This window comes from Onychostoma macrolepis, chromosome 22 (genome assembly GCF_012432095.1).
Source record: "Onychostoma macrolepis isolate SWU-2019 chromosome 22, ASM1243209v1, whole genome shotgun sequence".
In the NCBI taxonomy this organism is placed as follows: Eukaryota; Metazoa; Chordata; class Actinopteri; order Cypriniformes; family Cyprinidae; genus Onychostoma; species Onychostoma macrolepis.
The window spans coordinates 26,083,598-26,104,860 of record NC_081176.1 but is presented as its reverse complement, the minus strand read 5'-3'; the positions used below and the strand labels follow the sequence as shown (position 1 = coordinate 26,104,860).

At 37.5% G+C, this 21,263-nt stretch overlaps 3 protein-coding genes across 27 annotated transcripts; 2 read left to right on the top strand and 1 right to left on the bottom strand.

Annotated features, from left to right (window-relative positions):
- Positions 1-613: 613 nt before the first annotated feature.
- Positions 614-6,628, top strand: LOC131531029 (adhesion G-protein coupled receptor G7-like). Its single transcript, XM_058761582.1, has 8 exons — positions 614-990; positions 4,272-4,445; positions 4,538-4,651; positions 4,731-4,834; positions 4,940-5,083; positions 6,048-6,139; positions 6,254-6,331; positions 6,619-6,628. Exons 1-8 carry the CDS (start codon positions 834-836, stop codon positions 6,626-6,628), a joined length of 873 nt encoding a protein of 290 aa, XP_058617565.1. The 5' UTR covers positions 614-833.
- LOC131531438 (adhesion G-protein coupled receptor G7-like) lies at positions 6,627-13,358 on the top strand. Of its 2 annotated transcripts, none has more exons than XM_058762200.1 (10): positions 6,627-6,720; positions 6,839-6,993; positions 8,283-8,441; positions 8,524-8,636; positions 8,719-9,050; positions 10,547-10,628; positions 10,747-10,905; positions 10,992-11,151; positions 11,260-11,449; positions 13,269-13,358. In XM_058762200.1, the coding sequence occupies exons 1-9, from the start codon at positions 6,702-6,704 to the stop codon at positions 11,434-11,436; spliced, it is 1,356 nt and encodes a 451-aa protein (XP_058618183.1). In that variant the 5' UTR covers positions 6,627-6,701; the 3' UTR covers positions 11,437-11,449; positions 13,269-13,358. The 2 variants fall into 2 exon arrangements, with proteins under 2 accessions (XP_058618183.1, XP_058618182.1); XM_058762199.1 differs by lacking the exon at positions 13,269-13,358 and adding an exon at positions 11,525-11,993.
- LOC131531435 (uncharacterized) lies at positions 12,540-21,024 on the bottom strand. 24 transcript variants are annotated; one of them, XM_058762191.1, is made up of 5 exons: positions 20,419-20,594; positions 19,782-19,914; positions 17,932-18,058; positions 16,811-17,092; positions 12,540-16,603 (listed from the first exon to the last, which is right to left on the bottom strand). In XM_058762191.1, the coding sequence occupies exons 3-5, from the start codon at positions 18,032-18,034 to the stop codon at positions 16,242-16,244; spliced, it is 747 nt and encodes a 248-aa protein (XP_058618174.1). In that variant the 5' UTR covers positions 18,035-18,058; positions 19,782-19,914; positions 20,419-20,594; the 3' UTR covers positions 12,540-16,241. The 24 variants fall into 24 exon arrangements, 20 of the variants coding, with proteins under 20 accessions (XP_058618174.1, XP_058618175.1, XP_058618167.1 ...); XM_058762192.1 differs by having other exon boundaries at positions 19,782-19,870; XM_058762184.1 differs by adding an exon at positions 20,902-21,024 and having other exon boundaries at positions 12,540-18,058; positions 19,782-19,870; positions 20,419-20,477.
- Positions 21,025-21,263: the final 239 nt, after the last annotated feature.

Below are 21,263 nucleotides of genomic sequence, written 5' to 3'. Positions count from 1 at the left end.
GTTGCTTTAACAAAATTGAACAGGGGATTGGCTTCTCGCTCTTCTTTCCAAAACTGTCCACAGTGGTTTGATAATATAAACGCCAGGTGATTTGTCTGGCCAGGGCAGATGTTGAAGTTCATCTTGGTGCTCCAGATTTTGACACCAGCCTTCATGCATTTTAGCACTGGTGTCTGTGATTAAAGTTTTAGCAGTTGCAGCTCTTTCATGGATGTTGGCTTTGTGAGGTTCTCTGTGGTTGTTGTTTTTTTGTGTGTGTGTGTGTGTAAAAGAGGTCTTCAAGATGAATATTGAGGTTTGCTGTCACTTAACTGCAGTAGTTCTGTGTTGTTTGGACCCAATCCTTCTTCGTGTTGGATGGTCCTTGTCATCCACTTTCAGTTTTCAACCTCTTTTTTTTTTTTTTTGCAGATGAAGTCTTGCCATGCTTTGTCATAATCATAAAGACTGTTGTTCTTAAAACATCAAACAATTGGACTGTTAAGGTTACAAGTGCTCCTGCTAAACGGGCTCCCATGATTGTTCCTTTTTGGAAGTCTGATAAGTCACACATTCACCCTCGGCTTGAGCTAAACACTGCTGAACACAACTTATATTACATTGTTATACAAACTAGAGAATATAGACAATGGAAACATTAAATATAATAGCAATAGTGCTTTTTCACTGTATTCTACTAAATTTTATTAATCCCATAATAATGGGTCTTCACATTATTTTGTCAAACCCTGTATGTGCTGTGTGAATAACACTGAGTAATATGTAATATGCTATTACTGTGTAGTGCTGTTGTCTATTTAGCTTCTCATTACCGTTAATTTGATTGTAAATGGATGGTTGTTTCCATGACTGATGGACTTCCCACTCCAGCAATGATCCAGCCCTGCCTCTGCTTTATAAACCAGACAACATCAAGAGTTCATTTTATGAATGTCATATCAAATACATGTGAAATGGACTACTCTCTGCTGCTCTTAATCTTTACCTCAGGTAAGGTGTAAAATTTGATGTGGATTTATATGGATTTGTTTAATTTAAACAATTTTCACTCAGAAACTGCTAGTGACTTTCTCAAATAAATACGAAGTGTAGCACACTTTTATCAATTTTGAAGTAGAAAATAATATTTTCTTGAAAATTTCTTGAAATAATTTGAATAAAGTTTTGAGTATATTAATTATAATTAATAATGAGTATATTTTAAACAATATCTTGTAATTATTATTATTTAAAAATGATCAGGATATTGTTTCTCTTTCATGATTGTAAATGTTTGGTGCTTTATCTGAGTTTGTACAGTAATGCAAAACACTTGCTATGTTTTGTTTCTCTCTCTACCCTGTTTGCACCACTTGCATTCCTATTTGCATATCACAGTGGTGTGCAACCATTGTGTTACTAGCTGTCATATTGGCATTATATGGGGGAAAATGTGCGCCAACATTTAAAAAAAGTATTTGTAAAATATCACTGAACATTTAACCATATACGTAAACTTCTTACTGAAGGTAGTTTTTGTGTATATATGTATATTGAAGGTAGTTTTGCGTGTGTGTGTGTATATATATCCGAATTCTGGAAATATTGAATTTCAAAAAATAATTTCAAATCACATGAGCCAATATTTTATTCACAATAGAACACAGATAACATAACAATTTTTTAAGAAATTTTACAATTTTATGCACAAAATGAGCTCATTTCAAATTTGATGCCTGCTACAGGCCTCAAAATAGTTGGGACGGGGACATGTTTACCATGGTGCAGCATCTCTTCTTTTCAAAACAGTTTGAAGACGTCTGGGCATCAAGGTTATGAGTTTATGGAGTTTTGGTGTTGAATTTGGTCCCATTCTTGTCTGGTATAGGTTTCCAGCTGCTGAAGAGTTCGTGGTCAGCTTTGACAGATTTTTCATTTAATGATGCGCCAAATGTTCTCTATAGGTGAAAGATCTGGACTGCAGGCAGGCCAATTCAGCAACATATGCTGAATATGCTCTTCTACTACGAAGCCATGCTGTTGTAATAGCTGCAGTATGTGGTTTTGCATTGTCCTGCTGAAATACACGTAGTCTGGAGGGGAACATATGTTGCTCAAAAATTTTTATATACCTTTCAGCATTCATAGTGCCTTCCAAAACATGCGAGCTGCCCATACCGTATGCACTTATGCACCCCCATACCATCAGAGATGCTGGCTTTTGAACTGAACTCTGCTAACACGCCGGAAGGTCTCCCTCCTCTTTAGCCCGGAGGACACGGCATCCATGATTTCTAACAAGAATGTCAAATTTAGACTCATCTGACCATAGAACATTTTTTCACTTTGAAACAGTCCATTTTAAATTAGCCTTGGCCCACTGGACACGACAGCACTTCTGGGCCATGTTCACATATGGCTTCCTTTTTGCATGATAGAGCTTTAGTAGGCATCTGCAGATGGCACAGCTGATTGTGTTTACCGACAGTGGTTTCTGGAAGTATTCCTGGGCCCATTTAGTAATGTCAATGACAGAATCATGCTGATGAATGATGCAGTGTCGTCTGAGGGCCCGAAGACCACGGTCATCCAACAAAGGTCTTCGGCCTTGTCCCTTACGCACAGAGATTTCTCCAGTTTCTCTGAGTCTTTTGATGATGTTATGCACTGTAGATGATGAGATTTGCAAATCCTTTGCAATTGACGTTGAGGAACGTTGTTTTTAAAGTATTCCACAATATTTTTACGCACTCTTTCACAGATTGGAGAGCCTCTGCTCATCTTTACTCTGCCTCTCTAAGACATCCCTTTTATAGATAATCATGTTACAGACCTGATGTCAATTTACTTAATTAGTTGCTAGATGTTCTCCCAGCTGAATCTTTTCAAAATGTCTTGCATTTTCAGCCCTTTGTTGCCCCCGTGCCAACTTTTTTGAGAACTGTAGCACGCATCAAATTTGAAATGAACTCATTTAGTGGATAAAAGTGTAAAATTTCTCAGTTTAAACATTTGTTATGTTCTCTATGTTCTATTGTTCCATGTGATTTGAAAGTCTTTTAGTTTTCATTTTATTAAAATTTAAAAAAACGTCCCAACATTTCCGGAATTCAGGTTGTGTGTATATATATATATATATATATATATATATATGTGTGTGTGTGTGTGTATGTGCTCTTCTCTCCCCTACTAATTTGACTACATAATGTACAATACCAAACAATATAAACAAATAAAAACAAATTGCATGTAGGGTACTCTGTAATATATTTGTATATACAGTGCTAAAAAAAAACACAAAAAAAACACAGTTACTATCTGATCTGACCCATAGAAATGACTTTTGGTGTAATGGTGTAATAATTTAGGGCCATAAAATCCCAATACAATACAAAATATTAAACAATAAAAAAACAATATCAAACTTAAATAATGTACATTCATTTCATTCATTGAAATAAAAAGAGTTTGGTCACTTTTGACTGCAATGCAAGCAGCACCAGAGTGTTAAACTATAAAAGAGTACTCCACTGAGAGATAAGCCTATATATGAGGAAATATCATATTGTGTTAAAAAGTAAATAACACAGCACATGAGAACAGTTCCAATCTCTATTTTTATTTGAGCTGCTTCTGATAAAGCACATGGTTCACATGCCTAACAATGCTCCTTTGCTGTTATAAATTCATTATAAACATCTTGGGGCTTATTGCTTTAATAAACTCACTCATACTAAAAAAAAAAAAAAAAAATTCCAAAATGTCATTCAAATTTGAAAAATTATCAGTCTCCTTGTTCCTAATAATGAACATTATGCATAAGAAACTCTTATAGTATGAAATGCAGCAGTATTTAACTGATCAACAATAACTATCTACATATGAATCAAACTCACCGAGACTGCCAACACTTTCTTTTCTACAGTATGTGTTTACACACAAAACATTTAGAAAAGTGAAATTGTGCCATAAATTCTCTGACCTGTCTTGCTTGCATTCGAGACAGTGACATGAGCTCCACTGACAGTCTTCACTCCTATTGGTTGTTATTCCCAAAAGTTGCTCAGCATTTGCAAAAAGCTAAACATATGTCGCCTACAACCTGTCGCCAATCACTGTCACTCATATCACTGAAATTAAATAATGGATCAACAATGGATCATGGGTTTTCCTGTTTAAGCAGTCGGTTCTTGGCTAAAATATAAGTTGGCATGCTGGACCAGATTTAGCAAGACTAAAGGCAAGTTGTCACAGTTTGATACTTTTGTCTGACGTTTTGTCTCTGTAAACAGCCGTTTTTGAGCAGACATGGTGTCTCAATAATTCCAACAACAGCATCAGTACAACATTCAGTCCCCTGCCCACAACAGTGACCACACAGAGTCTATTGTGTGAAAACAAGGGTATCACACAAAACGGGATCTGCTTCTGCCCAGATGATTGGACTGGAACTACCTGCAACATTCGTAAAACCCATTTAAAACATTGCATGACATACTGTATAATAATCGTGTAAAAGGTCTCAAGGTTACTAACAGACTTGTTCCTTTTTTTAAAGCAAATTTCTGCCCTGAAAACACCTTCACAGCAACTATGAAATTAACCTTTCCAAAAACTGTCTTAGGCCAGTTTGCTTCCTCCGTAGAGCGATGTCCATCAGAAACAACAAATGGTAAATAAGTCTCTCTACTTGCTTCCTTTTTATTACAATATGTACTCAAAGTATGCATGTATGATTTTTTTTTCTTCAGCTGGCATGCACCATGCTTCAGCCCTTTGTAATCTAATTACTCGCTTATTCAGTACTCCAAAAATTCTAAATTGTAGTTTGACCCTGGACACCATTCATACATGGGTATGTAATCTATGCCTAATGATTGTAATATATAAAACATATTTTCCTCAAATGAATGCAGAAACAGTCTGATTTCATAACATATTTTTATTTTTTTAAATCAAGATTTCTGGAGCTACTCTGAAAAAAAAACAGGACTTATCCTCCAGTACCCAAATCCTCACATCTATACCAGAACGGCTAACACCCCACAACATCACAAATGCAGCTAAAATAACCCAGGCCCTTCTCTCTGACCCACAAACTACGGTACTTAATAAGCCTTAATCAGATATTAGAATTCAAAGTTACTTGTCATTATTTTACCCAGCACTGTACTGTATAACTAACCTAATACTACTGTAGTTACACCTTAAACACAGAACGCCTTTATTCTCACCATCTGCATGGCCATAAATGAAGTGTTTAAGGTGTATTATTAGTATTTTCTTAATGATCACTAATACAATTAACTAAAAGATGGAACAATTCAAATGCATTAAATATATTCTTAACAAAACATAAAAAGGTGTCATAATAGCTGTACAATTAGTCAGTTTAAAAGAACAGTTGCAAAAATGTACACCCTTGATTACATTCAACAAATATGTAATATTCTAGTACTTAGTATAACTTTAAGTATACTACTCTGACCTTTCTTGGCATCATCTTTAACTGTCTGACCTCCTTAACACCCTGATCTTTAATGGGAAGTTTTGCTCAACTTAAACACTTGTCCACAGAAGGTTATTCACCTCGGAGGAATGCATATAAAGTAGTCATTATTATAGGCGCCAATCCCACGGGTGCAAAAAACAAAAACAAAAAAGCTTATTTAGTAATTGATCAAGCAGACTTGTTGCAACATTATATCTTCGTATATCTCCAAACAACACTAATATGCCTTCAAAGTAAATAGTAATTGCTGAATTGGTTAAGTTTCAAATGCAAATGATTAGTTGGAAAATATAGTAAGTCGTTATTTACTCTTCATTCTCTCTTCACTCTGTTTACACAACTTGTATATCCAAATGTTTTTTTCTTAATTTGCATGTTGTCATTTCCATATGCAGTGTAAACATTGCATGTCAGTGTCAGATCTTTCAGTCTTCACATGAAATAGACAGATACACTAATTTGACTAATCTAGGTACAGCACGCACACTATAACTTCATTTAATACTAAATACCGTCCACAGTTGCCTTGAGAGACATTTTCTTCTTCATTGTGCAGGATATTGCAGTATCAGCAGTCGCCACAGTCAGTCAGCTCCTGAGCGCAAGTCATGAGAAGTACTCTTCTGTCGACCATGAAGCAATTTCTCAGTAACAAAACATTTCACACTCGCTGCTTCACCACTGACATACAGTACCATCTAACAGTATATTATGCAGAACATGAGCACTATTTTTGTCTGACTTCAGATTGTGTTTGTTCAGACTAACACAGACTCTACAGACACTCTCTCTGCGTGAGAAACCAAATCCATTGTTAGTGCAACCGAATATGGCAGTGCAGTCACTGAAGGGAGAAACGACAATAAAAAAAGTGCAATTAACCTCTTATAAAGGCAAGTGTTTGATCTTTTCACACAAATATTAAGCAGCACAACAGTTTCAACATTGATGTTTCTTGAGCAGCAAATCAGGATATTAATGATTTCTGAAGGATCATGTGATAATGATGCTGAGAATTCAGCTTTGCATTATAGGATTAAATTGCATTTTAAAATATTTTAAAATAGAAAACATCTACAATATTACTGTTTTAACTATATGTTTGATACTTATCTTCATTTTTCTAGGGCTGAATGATGCCTTTTTACCAGACAGAATAAAACTGTATACAACAGAGAGTGAGATTTACAACGATAAAGTTGACCTTCAAATGAATGTCACATTCAAAGGTAAAGCTAGATTCAAACTCTGCTTTATAACTACTTCTCCTCTTCTTGTACTTTGTAATTCTTCCACATGAAATGATCTGTTTAGAATGATATTTTAATATTTCATTTTTTTCTGTAGATTTTAGTAAAGATGTTGGGTTTGTCCTCTATAATAACGATCAGTTCTTCAAGTCAAAAAGCTTTCGACCTTCTCTGGATACCAAGAGAAGAGTGATATCCGCTAATCTTCAAGACAATTCTGAAATTGAAGTTTGGTTTGCAGTCACATCTTCGGTGAGCAGCAAGTCCAACATCACACTTCCCTCTCAGCATGGTTTTAATTAAATTAGAAAGTACACAAAGTGAAATGTGAATAACATTTTTTTTTTTTTTTTTAATCTAAAGAAATTTTTCCCACCATAAAATACCTTTTGTGGGATGGAACGATTGCAAGGATGTTAAAGGTCCTTCATGGAACCATCAATGCCAATAAAGAACTTTTATTTTTAAAGGGGTCATGAAATCAATATTTGCATATACTGTATATTATAGGAGGTTACTCTACAATAAACACACACTGCAAGTTTCAGAATTCATAACTAACTTCCCAGTTTAAAAATATAAATCAACCTTTCTGATACACCCGGATTTGTCACCCCTTAAAGGATAGTTCACCCAAATATGAAAATGACGCCATGATTTACTCACCCTCAAGCCATCCTTGGCGTATATGACTTTCTTCTTTCAGATGAATAAAGGGCTTCTGCAGCGAATCAATGCATTTCTGTGTGAAAAATGTCCATATTTAAAACTTTATAAACCCGCAATTTCTAGCTTCCTTTAACTGTTGTATGCATACTCACGAGACAGTGGCGTTCGAGCGGATAATGTAGATTTCGATATAAGCCAAGAGGGGACCGGTTTTCTTTGCTTGGTTCTCATGAGACCAGCTCATGTTTGTTCATCAATCATAAGAGTGATATGCTGTTAGATAAAGATGTTTAGGAAGGCAGTCAAACTGAGATTGGCATAGCCTTTCTGAAGGTCTGAGTATTAGAAATGCATGGCTGAAATGGCTAAAGACACAAAGCGTGGTGTTGTTAATAAGCTCAGTACATATCCAGATCAGAATGTTTGCATGAGTTGAATATTTTTATTATGTGAGTTGAACATTTTTTTACTGTTTATGTTACTGTTGCTATCATTAACCCTTCACACAATGCCATTTATTGTCACTGTGATGGCAATGTTTCAATTTTATCTGCCTTGGGCCAAACATATAGAGCTCAATAACAGCGCTTGCCATCTCGAGTATCAAAACACATGACATGCCAGTGCTTGCTTCTATTTCTGCAAGAGGTAACAGAAGATGGAAAAATGATCATTTTCACAAATATTGAATCTTTTTTGATGTACTTTCAAACTTAAATTAACCTTGAGAAACATCAAAACATAAAAATCTGAAACTGCATTTCATGACCGCTTTAAGAACTACATTGTGATGTTCCTCGTTATCAAATACATTGACATTGAGGTCCGTACAAGTATGGTGTTGATAAATTAATACATTGTTGATCCTTCAGGCCGATTCCACATTGTCCATCAATGACTTTGCATGCGTGTTTTGGAGTTACGAAAAACAGGACTGGATCACAGACGGTTGCACCAAAACTGAGAGCCCCTCGGGAGGTTTAGTTTGCAAGTGTGAAAGACACAAAAATGGAAACTTTGCTATTCTGATGGTAAGATTTATTTGAGTTAAATGTATCAGTAGATTAAAAGCCCATTTCCACTAGAATTTAATGCAGGTGTCATTTTCTGCAGGCATATGATATCAACTATCAATATTCTGAAGCCTTGCATTGGATCAGCATCTCCGGCTGTGCTATGTCTGTAGTGGGACTGTGTGTCACAGCATTGTACCAAATCATAACCAGGTAAAAGTTTATAGTTTACACTGTTAAGCATACAGCTTTCTGCAGTGGTGAAGCAGTTTTTATATTCATGCACTTGCCACAGGAAGTCAAGAGGAGGCAGTCCTACTCTGCTAGTGGTGAACATCTGCATAAGCATGACGGTTTTCTACCTTCTCTTCATCTTCGGCATAAACAACCCCATCCAACATGTGCATGTAGCAAAGAAGTCTGGCCAGAATATAGTTCCTGAGTCTGACCACCACAAGTACCAAGATGAGGGACCCTGTACGGCGTTCACAGCTCTGCTTCAGTACTTCCTGTTGGCCACGTTCACATGGAACTCTCTGTACGGCCTTAATGTGTTCCTACTCTTCAAAAACTCAGTGTCTGGAACACCTTCATGGTTTCCAAAGGTCTCCATGCCGGTTGGATGGGGTAGGAGACATTGAACACAAAACACTGATGTATTGTTTAATTTATGACCAACTTCTTGGTAAAGGTGGGCATACAGGCTATGGGTTAAATTAATATACATGTACCATTTAATTGACCTATAACTCGGACAAACAAACGAAGTTGCTCACTGTCTTACAATTACAGCCGTCAGTGTGAAAACCTTGTCCCAAGATGTTTTCGTTTTTTGATTTTTGGACACAGAAGGACCACCTCTCATTGAGGAGCATTCAAGTGGGTCTTAAACATGCCACGGAGGGATATATAAAAGATTAATTTAAGATTAAGCGAGGGTTTACAGATCACAGTGCAAGTGGGAGAAGCCTCATGTTACGGTCGTCATGATCGCAGATGATGGCTTCCAGGATCAACGCTGTTCAAGTACCACAGGGCACGATTAAATTAATTTACATTTAATCATTTTAATATGGAGATGCACTTAAATGTAGACCTTCATTTATGTGTTTTTGACCTACAACGTACATGACGTGAGAACAGTTAGCCATTTAGGTTTGTACGTTAGCATGGACTCACTAACTTTAACGTTAGCTAGTTTTAGCCAGACATACCTTGCTGAAACACATAAAATGACATTCACGAGTTCACCCTTACATCTAATCTGATAGCAAATAGTAAGCATATTTTGGTGTGCTGTCCTGGGGGAGGGCTCCGAGCCTGGAATATGGCACAAACCCAGAGAACTCCCCCTATCTCTAATATGGGATGAAAATAGATTAGGAGTGAGGAGTTGGGGTGGAGGAGGGATGCCGGAAAACTGTCGTAGTACAGAGGTAGGTAGGCTGCATATATATATATATACGTATTGTGCTAGTTAGAATGGTTAACTAAATGAGTTGCACCTGTGCCAAATTGGTTAATTATCTGATCGTGCTCCTCGCGAAACTTGTTAATAAAACATCATTTAACGTTCTGCTTGAACAGTGTAAACAGATTATGACAACCAGAGTGCTGGTTCTCTATGGCATTGAAACCTAAATATGTCCGAGTTCTGGCCCACGTGCAACTGATACTCAACTGCCATTGGCTCATCTGTGTTCAAGGGGAGGGGCTTACCGATAGGTCAATTGTGTTTTCCTACCAGCGTAAAGAAACATAACCAACCAACCAATTACCTTAGTTATTTTTGAACGTTACCTAGATCAGTGAGCAGACATAATAGATAAAACAGTATTTTAAATAATCATTTAAAAATTGATCCAATTTTTTTTAATGCAGTGTGCATTGCTTTTAAAATTGAAAAAAAGAGGACATTTTCAGCACTTTTATATAAAAATGTGTATACCACAATGTGAATTGTTATTAAACAATATTTTTTAGGAATATTGCAAACTATTGCTTAGTTTGTCCTCCCATACATCCTGGGTATTAATTGCACAAACATATGACTAAACCCTAACCATGAAATAATGTCTCCAATATGCAATGCCATCAGTATCTATAAAGCATTTCCTGTTTAGGTGTGCCTGCTGTAATTGTTGGTATCTCATTGGGTTCCACCTACCATGTGGATGAGCCTTTAGGTTATCGACAAGAAGAGTTGTAAGTAACAGATATTCTTTAACTTTTAACTTCACAGTTCACTTCTTTATTTTTTTATTTAATATTATTACATTGATTTTGGAAATGTTGGTTCAGTTGTCACTCTTCTTTGCTGCAGTTGCTGGCTGGCTTCAATGGACCACAAACAGAAGTTCAGTATAAAGAAACCCATGTTTTGGGGATTCGTGCTCCCATTACTGTTCATGCTGATCTCAAGCACAGCAATACTGCTGCACTTCTCTTACAACATCTGCAGGACCAACCCTAACTTAAACAGGTAAGTACCAGAAAAGCACTATCAGTTATCAACCAAAACAGATTTATGACAATATATTTCACCAATAACACAATTTTGCTATTTAGTACACGTAGAACTCCTCTGAAGAAGAAGATTTTGAGTAGCTTCTCTCTTGCAGTGATGCTTGGCTTGTCTTGGGTTTTGGGCTACATTTTGCTCATCACCCAAGAAAAAAATCTCAGATTAATTCTCAGTGTGGTTTTCTGTCTCTTAAACACAACACAGGTGGGTTAATGCACATTACACCAAAATGCACAAAAAGCTTATAATGGATTAAAAATGGAATCGTCAATGCTTCTTTATTCATTAAGTTTTCCATTTCCATTTCCAAAGGGTATTCAGATATTAATTTTATTCGCTCTGAGGCCTTTTTTAAACTCAAACCCAGCTATTCTCAACTCTCTGCGTGCACCAGAAATAGGCTTTCACAAGAAATCATTTTTTTTATGGAAAAATAAGATGCCAGAAAACAAAGAAAGCTACAAATCCACATATGATGAATCAGCCTGACAGGCCATCAAAGGTAATGATAATACATCAAAGGTAATGATACATAAATCACAATATATAATACAATATACAAACTCTGCTTCTTTAGAGCCGGCGTAGATAGTTGGTGAGACTGTTGCCTTGACCTCAGCAAAGAGGTACATCATGCAGTGAAGTCAAGGAGGAATATCATCTTGAGTCAGATATTTTAATTTGTACAGTTGTATCCTGATTCAGTATTCAGTTAGCAGCTCAATTTTATATTCTCTGCATGCCATTAGGAGCTTCTTGGACTTTGTTCACAATGCACACAAATCTGATTTGGTTTTACTTTTTACTTTTTATAGTTCTGACTGTCGACACATTTCTCAGGTTATGCAATCTGACCTGTTTATTCCAAAAGTATTACTATTCACTATAATTAATGTTACATAGTTTGAGTTCACCCAAAAATTTACATTTGCAGAATTTTTACTTGCCCTAGGCCATCCAAGATCAAAATGAGTTTGTTTCTTCATCAAAACAGATTTGGAGAAATTAGCATTACATCACTTGCTCACCAATGGATCATTTGCAGTGAATGGGTGCCGTCAGAATTAGAGTCTAAACAACTGATAAAAACATCTCAATAATCCACAAGTAATCCACACCACTCCAGTCCATCAGTTAACATCTTATAAAGTGAAAAAGATGCATGTTTGCAAACTCTAAACTGTCGCTTCTGAATAAAATATGAGTCCATAATCAATAATAACGCTTTCTCCAGTGAAAAAGTCCATTCCCTGTTGTCCTCTTACGTCAAAATCCACTGGCATGTCTGTTTAGAACCATTTTGGACTTTTTATTTTCCGCTTGTAAACGGGGCATAATCTGTGCATATTTCTCTCCTGATTCAGACAAGATGACTTTTCACAATAGAAGACTCGTATTTTGTACAAAAACAATGGTTTGAAGTTTGATTTGTTTTTTAACAAACACAAAGCTTTTCACTCCGCAAGATGTTAATTGATGCACTGGAGTGGTGTGGATTACTGTTATGTTTTTATCAGCTGTTCAGACTCTCATTCTGATGGCACCCATTCACTGCAGAGGATCCATTGGTGAGCAAATGATGTAATGCTAAATTTATTCAAATCTTTTCCAATGATCTGTTCCAAAAATAACCTTGGATGGCCTGAGTGCATTTTTCAGCAAATTTTCATTTTTTGGGTTAACTATTCCTTTCAAGGATATACAAAAATGTGCTGTTTCCCATATGATCATATTTCATCATCCCAAATGATGAGAAAAACTGCTTGAAATCTGATCTAATGGTGACTTGCATTCCAATAAACAGCAAAAAAACAATAGGTACAGCTTTGTTAACACCTGGGGCCTGTACCATGAAGTCGGTTTACTGGCTAGCCAGGTAAGTTTCAGTTTAGTTTGTGACAACTCTGGGTTTTAGGTACCATGAAAGTGCTTTGGCTTTTAGCAGTGTTCATCGCCATAGTAACTTACGCTCCACAGCTAACCTGCTCCGGGGCAGGTTATGTTCTGGTTTAGAGATCTCAAACCGAAATTTGACCAATCAGCTTCAAGAAAAGTGACATCTCTGACGCAATAAAGCCACTCCTCCAGTTTCTCTTACTCCAAATGAAAGGACGCTACGTAGTAAAACATTTTTAAAGATAAAATCATCTGATTTTTAGAGATGATTATTTTTTATAATTTTTTTATATTATTTATATAATCATTATATAAATTAATCCTTAATCAATTACACAAGCCAATTTAGTTTAATAGTAATAATTAAGCTTTTATTTGAAATTAATATAAACATAGATAATTCTTTATGTTTTCCTCTTTCATAGATAAATCGTTTCATCTTGCTGTTGTTACGACCCCTGGCTCAAAAGGGAAGCAACAAAAGGAGGGACGCACGCAAACGTAAAGCTCAAGAAGAAAAGGCTTTATTAAGCTCAAAAATAAACCACTACAGTAAAACAAAACACAACAAAACAACTAACAATATTTCTGAAAACATCAGCATCAGTGTGTAAAGCGGGGTGCTTGGCTGTTAATGTAATGTGCTGTTGTAGCGATATAAAAGTGCTCAAACAATAAGAATCAAACCAAACACAACCCAAAAATCCCAAGTCCAAAATCCGAGCGCGCCGTTGTCTCCGCTAGTAATCCCTTTTAAAGGGCGTCTGAACCGCAGCAGCAGGTGCACTCAATAAGACGCCAATTGAAGTGAATCATAAGTGGAGCCGCCAATCACAAAGCGCTCAAGAATTCAGTAACGGGAACAGTCACACCCCTCCCCATAAGACAGGGACTCCTACAAAGAGACCTGTAACAAAACATAATGGGACACAAAATCACATAATATACCAAAAACAGTCAATACATTATGGTGTATTTGGAACGCGCGATAGCGCATCCGCTACCACGTTTTCAGATCCTTGAACATGACGAATATCCAAGCAGAAAGACTGCAAAAACAGGGACCACCGGATCAGCCTCTGGTTCGGACACTGTAGAGAATTCAAAAAAGTCAAAGGATTGTGATCTGTATATATAACAATTGGTGCACTAGAATTAAGATAAACAGAGAAATGCTGCAATGCCCAAATAAGACCTAATGCTTCTTTCTCAACGGTAGAGTAGTGACGCTGATAAGAATTAAACTTCCTCGAAAAGAAACTGACAGGATGTTCGACTCCCTTCTCATCAGACTGCTGAAGAACAGCCCCAGCTCCCACGTTACTGGCATCGACGTGCAAAGTGAACGTTTTATCGAAACATGGAGCCAAAAGCACGGGTGCTGAGCACAACAAGGACTTGACATTTTCAAAAGCCAGTTGACAGCTAGAGGACCAGATAAACTTTGTCTTACCTTTCAATAAATCAGTAAGAGGTGCCACTACTGTGGAGAAATTACAACAGAACGATCGGTAATATCCTACTAATCCTAAAAACCGCATGAGCTCTTTCTTTGTCGTCGGAGGAAAATCCTGAATGGCTTGTACTTTAGCCTGAACCAGACACACTTTACCATTCCCCACCACCTTACCGAGGTACGTCACGGTCGCTTTAGCAAACTCACATTTTGCTAAATTTACGGTAAGCCGCGCATCAGATAGACGTTGTAACACTGCGAAGGCGCTTTAAGTGAGATTCCCAACTGTCACTAAAAACAACCAAATCATCCAAATAAACAGCACAGCCCTCAAGACCCGAAATTACTGTGTTCATAAGGCGTTGAAACGTAGCCGGAGCATTTCGAAGTCCAAAACTCATAACCTGATAAGAAAAAAGCCCGGACGGAGTGACAAAAGATGATATTTCTTGGGCTCTTTTTGTTAGAGGCACTTGCCAATAGCCCTTCAGCAAATCAAACTTGCTGACAAACTTGGCGGACCCAACCTGGTCAACGCAATCTTCAATACGGGGCAAAGGGAAACAGTCTGGCCTAGTTAAGCTATTGACTTTTCGGAAATCTGTACAAAATCTAACCGTTCCATCTGATTTCCCTACTAATAAACATGGGGAAGCCCAGTCAGAAGATGAATGTACAGCAATATTGTGATCTAGCATATACTTTATTTCCTTCTCCATTATTCCCCGTTTCTCAGGTGAAACACGATAAAAACGCTGTTTGATAGGCTTTGCGTCCCCCACATCGATATCATGCTGCACCCAATCAGTACGAAGGAGCATCTCCAAATAATTCAGGAAAACCATGTAACAATTGGCACAACTCCTGACATTTCTCATGAGGTAAATAACGGAGAGTCGACTCCAAGTTCTGCAAAGATTCAGAATTTTTAAAAAGCCACTGAACACGCAATCATCAGGAGAAATGGTCTCCTCTTCCTCCCCCACTAAACTCATCTTCCCCTCACCAACAGATACAGAAGAAAGTACAGAATGCGCAGATATCTTATTCGGTACAGCTTTAGTCTCATTTTCATAGTAAGGTTTTAACGAATTTACATGGTACCGTTTGACTGACTTTTTCCGTGACGAAGTTATAACCTCATAATTCTCATCACTTAACTTACGTTGCACAACAAACGGGCCATCGAATTTGGCTTCAAAAGGAGAAGATACTATTGGCCGGAGTACCAAAACTTGATCTCCTGGTTCAAACTCTCGACGTTCAACTGTCCGATCAGAAAGTCGCTTCATATTTCGTTGATGTTTTTCAAGGTTTACTTTGGCAAATTCTCTGGCCTGCATAAGTCGGTTTTTGAATCCCAAAACATAGGCCATCAATTTTTTTGGAGGCTCTGCAACTTTCCCAACCCCTTGAAAAACAGATAAGAGACCTTGCACTTTATGGCCAAAGACTAAATCATTAGGGCTAAAACCAGTACTTTCCTGCACTACTTCGCGAGCAGCTAACATCATCCAGGGTAAACCTTCCTCCCAATCTTGATCTAATTGTACACAATATGCTCGAAGAAGCGATTTTAAGGACTGATGAAATCTCTCCAACGCACCCTGACTTTGTGCGTGGTAAACAGTAGACTGATTATGCTTAATGTGCAATTGTTTCAGAACTTGCTGAAAAAGATGAGAAGTCAGATTTGAACCCTGATCACTTTGGATGATTTTTGGAATACCAAAGACAGATATAAATTGAGTTAATGCTCTCACAATAGAACGCGACGTAATAGTACGTAATGGATATGCTGCCGGAAAACGCGTGTTCAAGCACATTACAGTAAACAAATAGTTGCTTCCTGATTTAGAACGAGGAAGTGGTCCGACACAATCAACAAGAATGTGTTCAAAAGGTTCACCAGCAGCTTGAATTGGTTTCAAAGGTGCAGGTTTCAACACTTGATTCGGCTTACTAGTGAGCTGACACGTCTTACATTTCTTAATATAAACCGAGATTTTAGACGCGGCCAAAAGTAATATCGCAACAAGCGATCATAAGTTTTACGTACGCCCTGATGACCTGATTGATCATGTGCAATTTCGATCATTTTGCAGCGAAACTTAACAGGAACCACCACCTGGAAAACAGGATCTCCAACAAAATCCCCTTTGTGAGGAATCCATTTCCTCAACAACACTCCATCACTAACAACATACCCACGAGCAAGGTTACTCATCTCTGCTGGAGTGACAGCACACTGGAAGAGCGCATCCAACGAGGAATCGGCTCGCTGTTCTTTTCCGAATTCCTCTGCTGACACAGGAAAAGACAACGCAGACAAATCAGGAACAAACAAATCAGTGCAAGCTTTATTAAACTGAGTTTTTTGATTAATCAATTCATCCTCTCGCTGCTTCATTGCACGAGTCACTACACAGGTGGCATCGTGGCTAGGTTCCGTTTAGTTTTTATTATTAGTAACTATAGGGAACACAGAACTGTCAGCCCATACACGCTCACCTACAAGTCCATTTCCTAGAATAATATGAACTCCCTCAATTGGCAAGGCTGGTCGTACTCCCATTACAACTTCACCTTGAATCAACTCCGACTGAAGGCTCACCTTATGAAGAGGCACAGACAGAACATTCAGTCCTATTCCCCTAATTAACACGCTCTCACCAGTATGTGATTGCGAAGAAAACGGCAGGACAGACTCCAATATGAACGAATCCATCGATCCAGTATCCCTTAGTATTTTAACAGGGATTTCCTCCTCTCCTACTAAACATACACGACCTTCTGTAATGAAAGGAGTGTAAGAAGACAGATTCAAAATCGGGTTTCTGATTTTCAAACCTTCCAATCCCCTCAGACAGAGCTGGTGCCACTAAAGCAGCAGACTTAACAGGTGAACGTGAAATAGTTCGGTTGGATTTATTCTTAAGGACTGGACAATCCAGTTTCCAGTGTCCTTTCTCCCGGCAGTAATTGCATACCTTACTCGGGTCAAATTTCCCCGTGAACGCACGGTCATTTTTAGATGAAGAAAAGAACAAATGCAGATTTATGTGTCAGTACAAAGTCGTCGGCTAACATCGCCGCTTCTTCAGGAGTTTTAACATTGTGCTCATTAATATATACGGCAAGACGATTCGGAACTGTGTTCTTAAATTGTTCTAACACCATCAAATGAGTTAAATCATCAAATGTCGTAATATCCAGTGCTGTACACCAACGATTAAAATTTCTCCTCAAATCTCTGACAAATTCTAAATGTGTTTGTATTTCCTCTTTTTCCTGCAAACGAAAACGCTGTCTGTATGCTTCCGGTACACATTCGTAAGCCTTTAAAATCACCGATTTAACTTTATCATAATCCCTACAGTCATCAACCGACATTGAAGAAAAAACTACTTGTGCTCTTCCAGTTAAAACACATTGTAGCAAAGCAACACAATTATCATTTGACCAGTCCCTCATTTCTGCCATGCGTTCAAACAAAGTAAAGAAAATATCAGGGTCTTCTTCATTGAACTTTGGAACCAGTTTTATATTTGAAGTTAGCGAAAAAGACATGGTTTGTTCCTCACTTAAAAAAAAAGACATGGTTTGTCCCTCACCAAAATTAGACAACTTACCCTCTTTCGCAAGTTTCAATTTGAGGGTTTCTACTTCAAGTCTTGCTCTTTCCAACTCCAGCTTACTCCCTTCGGAACGTTGCTTTAATTTCTCATGCTCCATCTGTAAAAGTAGTAGCTCTTTTTGCTGCTCAAAAGACAAAGTCGATTGCAAATTAGATACACCCGTTACAGATTCATCCATATCGGATTTCAAAAAAAGTTCACTGCAACACTACACAAAACAACAAACTCGACACATCTCAAAAGGAAACATGCCGCTATACCTAACAGGGAAACTCATCGTTCAAAACAATATTGCACATATGTACTTACCAACTGGTGATTTTACACGACGACTTAATCTCGGATATGAGCTAATATGCATGCGTCCCCAAAAAAAACATCCAAAACCAATTACCAAAGTATCATTTTAAATTTGTATTTTTTACAAAACCAAACGAGGACGAGCCCCCAATTTGTTACAACCCCTGGCTCAAAAGGGAAGCAACAAAAGGAGTGACACACGCATCAGCATCAGTGTGTAAAGCGGGGTGCTTGGCTGTTAATGTAATGTGCTGTTGTAGCGATATAAAAGTGCTCAAACAATAAGAATCAAACCAAACACAACCCAAAAATCCCAAGTCCAAAATCCGAGTGCGCCGTTGTCTCCGCTAGTAATCCCTTTTAAAGGGCATCTGAACCGCAGCAGCAGGTGCACTCAATAAGACGCCAATTGAAGTGAATCATAAGTGGAGCCGCCAATCACAAAGCGCTCACGAATTCAGTAACGGGAACCGTCACACTGTGTAAGTGTTTAAATTCTTCATATTGTTCAATATTTTAATCTTTGGTAGTGAATCGCACCGACTCTCACAAGAAGTGAATCACAGTTTTAAGGCATGTGATTGGCTGCTCATTACTGATGTCACACATTCATGTGCACACGCTCCATTAACTCAGGATCAAGCCTGAGTCGACAGAGAAAGTTTATGATCAGTTTCATGGTACCAACAAAGCTGGATTGGACTGGTTTGTCAACTCAAAACTAATCCTGTAACCCTGAGTTTGTTCAGCCACCATCATGGTACAGGCACCTGATTTTATTTGCTGGTCATACTAAAGAAACTAAAAGCATTTGAGATGGAAATGCCAGTCTAAACAATTGCCCATCTAAACAAAGCTTGACAGCTAAGGTTTGGCACAGCAAACGCATTGTCAGCTGCCAGTTTTGCCATGTCTGATTGATGTGCTCTATTGTAAAATAATATAAATGAATTATAAACACAGCAATCGTAAGAGTTTGGCTTATTTTTTTTATTTGATTTTTTTTTTTACTAATTGACTGTTGAAGTATGTTAAACATTGATGAAATTAAATGTAGACCGCTGGGTCTGAATTTATTTTCTAGATGTCATGTATGTGTTTTCCTTACCAAATAAAAACTGATTGATTTTGAAATGAAATCCAGAATCCTGTGTTATTAACTGTGTGTTTAGTAACCATGTCGTTTTAAGTTCATTTCTGTAATAAGGCCCCAGACTTCTAAAGTCAAGTCAGGAGAGCATCTCCACCAGGGGGAACCATTTACACGAAAATACATTTGTGATATGTAGAAGATACATGAAGAGAATGAGCTTTATTGCCAGGTATGTTTACACATACGAGGAATTTGTTATAGTGACAGAAGCTCCACAGTGCAACAGAATGACAGCGACAGGATAGGACACCGATAATAAAAAGAATAATATACAAATATACAATGTACAAAATAGCAAAAACACAATATATAATATAGACAATTATGAATGTACAGGTATGATATGTGCACATTTGACAGTAATTCATTGTAGTTTGCATTAAATACATACCTGTACATTGGATATTTATTTTCTCTTCGTTTTGCTTTGATTCAAATCAGTGTCTGATGCTGTTCAGTTTTGCACTGAGGAAAGACAAGCTAAACAAACAAATAAAAACTGCTGGTCCAGAGAAATCCAGAATCTGTCAAACATATAACATTAATCTTTTAGCCCTGCAACATGTTTTTACTTAACCAATGTAGCTGCCAAACAAGTTAGATTAGATTGAAGGCACATGAGACCACAGAAATGCAAAACAAGAGATGACCTTATATCCCTGTTCTAAAGAAATTCATAATTACGTTACCAAATGCAAATATTATACACTAGTGAAAAACATGGTGAGGTTATTCTTGTTATTAGCAAGTGGCGAGGTTTTGGAGCAGGTGCCAGACCACTCTGGTTGTTATTTTCTGTCCTCACATAGACACAAGTTGGAACATTACTCGGCCCTACAGTTCAGCATTTAAATAAAACAGTTCTGTTCAACTCATAATTCACTATTTATACTGGTAGTCCACACAGACTAAGGCGTTTTCTCTTCCTTTGTAGACAATTACCTCATGGCCGCCGTCATAGCGGTTCTGACCTCTTCAGGCACTTGTGCATGTGCATGTGAATGCTAAAATGTGAATAGTAAAATTACCTGGTCACAATGTCACTCTGTAGCCCGATTCGGACGGTAATTGTTTCTCATATGGACGTCTGTAAAAATAAATTTACATATCACCTCAGTGATAAAACTCATGGATTCAGATGGCGATTTATTCACAGTGGAGGAGCGAGTTCTGTGATCCAACCAACCCGGGAACGCGCTGCTCACGTGACCAGCCACATGCTTGTCTGTTGTAATTAAAATGAATTTTACTTACAAAATTATTCTTATTATTGAGTAAAATGTATTGAAAAATACTTATGTAAAATTTCTTATTATTCCGAGCATATTTTATAATATATCTAATAATATTTATTATTTCATCATTTAAACCTCCTTTTTAAAAATGGGAAAATAGACGCGCTATAGTTGTATATACGCAATATTATGTATATATCTGTTTATAATAGACATTTTAAAATTGTATTGCATACCTGCTGCCATAATAAAGACCCATTTCGAATGTTTACGTACTTTTCTTCTGTTCTCTTCTGCTCCCAGTCGCTGTGGTGGAGCAGTTATGAAGTATTGTTCTTTTAAATACTTTCCAGCATTTCAAAAATAAATATACGCAAATTACACCGGAGTAGCCTACAACAGTTACGGTGTTCGGGAGTGCTCAAAAAGGGTTTAAACACCGAATTTTTAATCGATTTCTTCTCGTAAACTCTAAAGATGTGGATTCGGACGGCAATTGAATTACCACACGACCTTGGTGTTTGTTAAAAAATAGGTAATTCGGCCGGGGATTTTTACGGGGGCGGTGAGAGATAACACCGACATTTTGGATTCGGACGGCAATTAAATCACCGACTACCCCCTGTAAATGGTGAAAA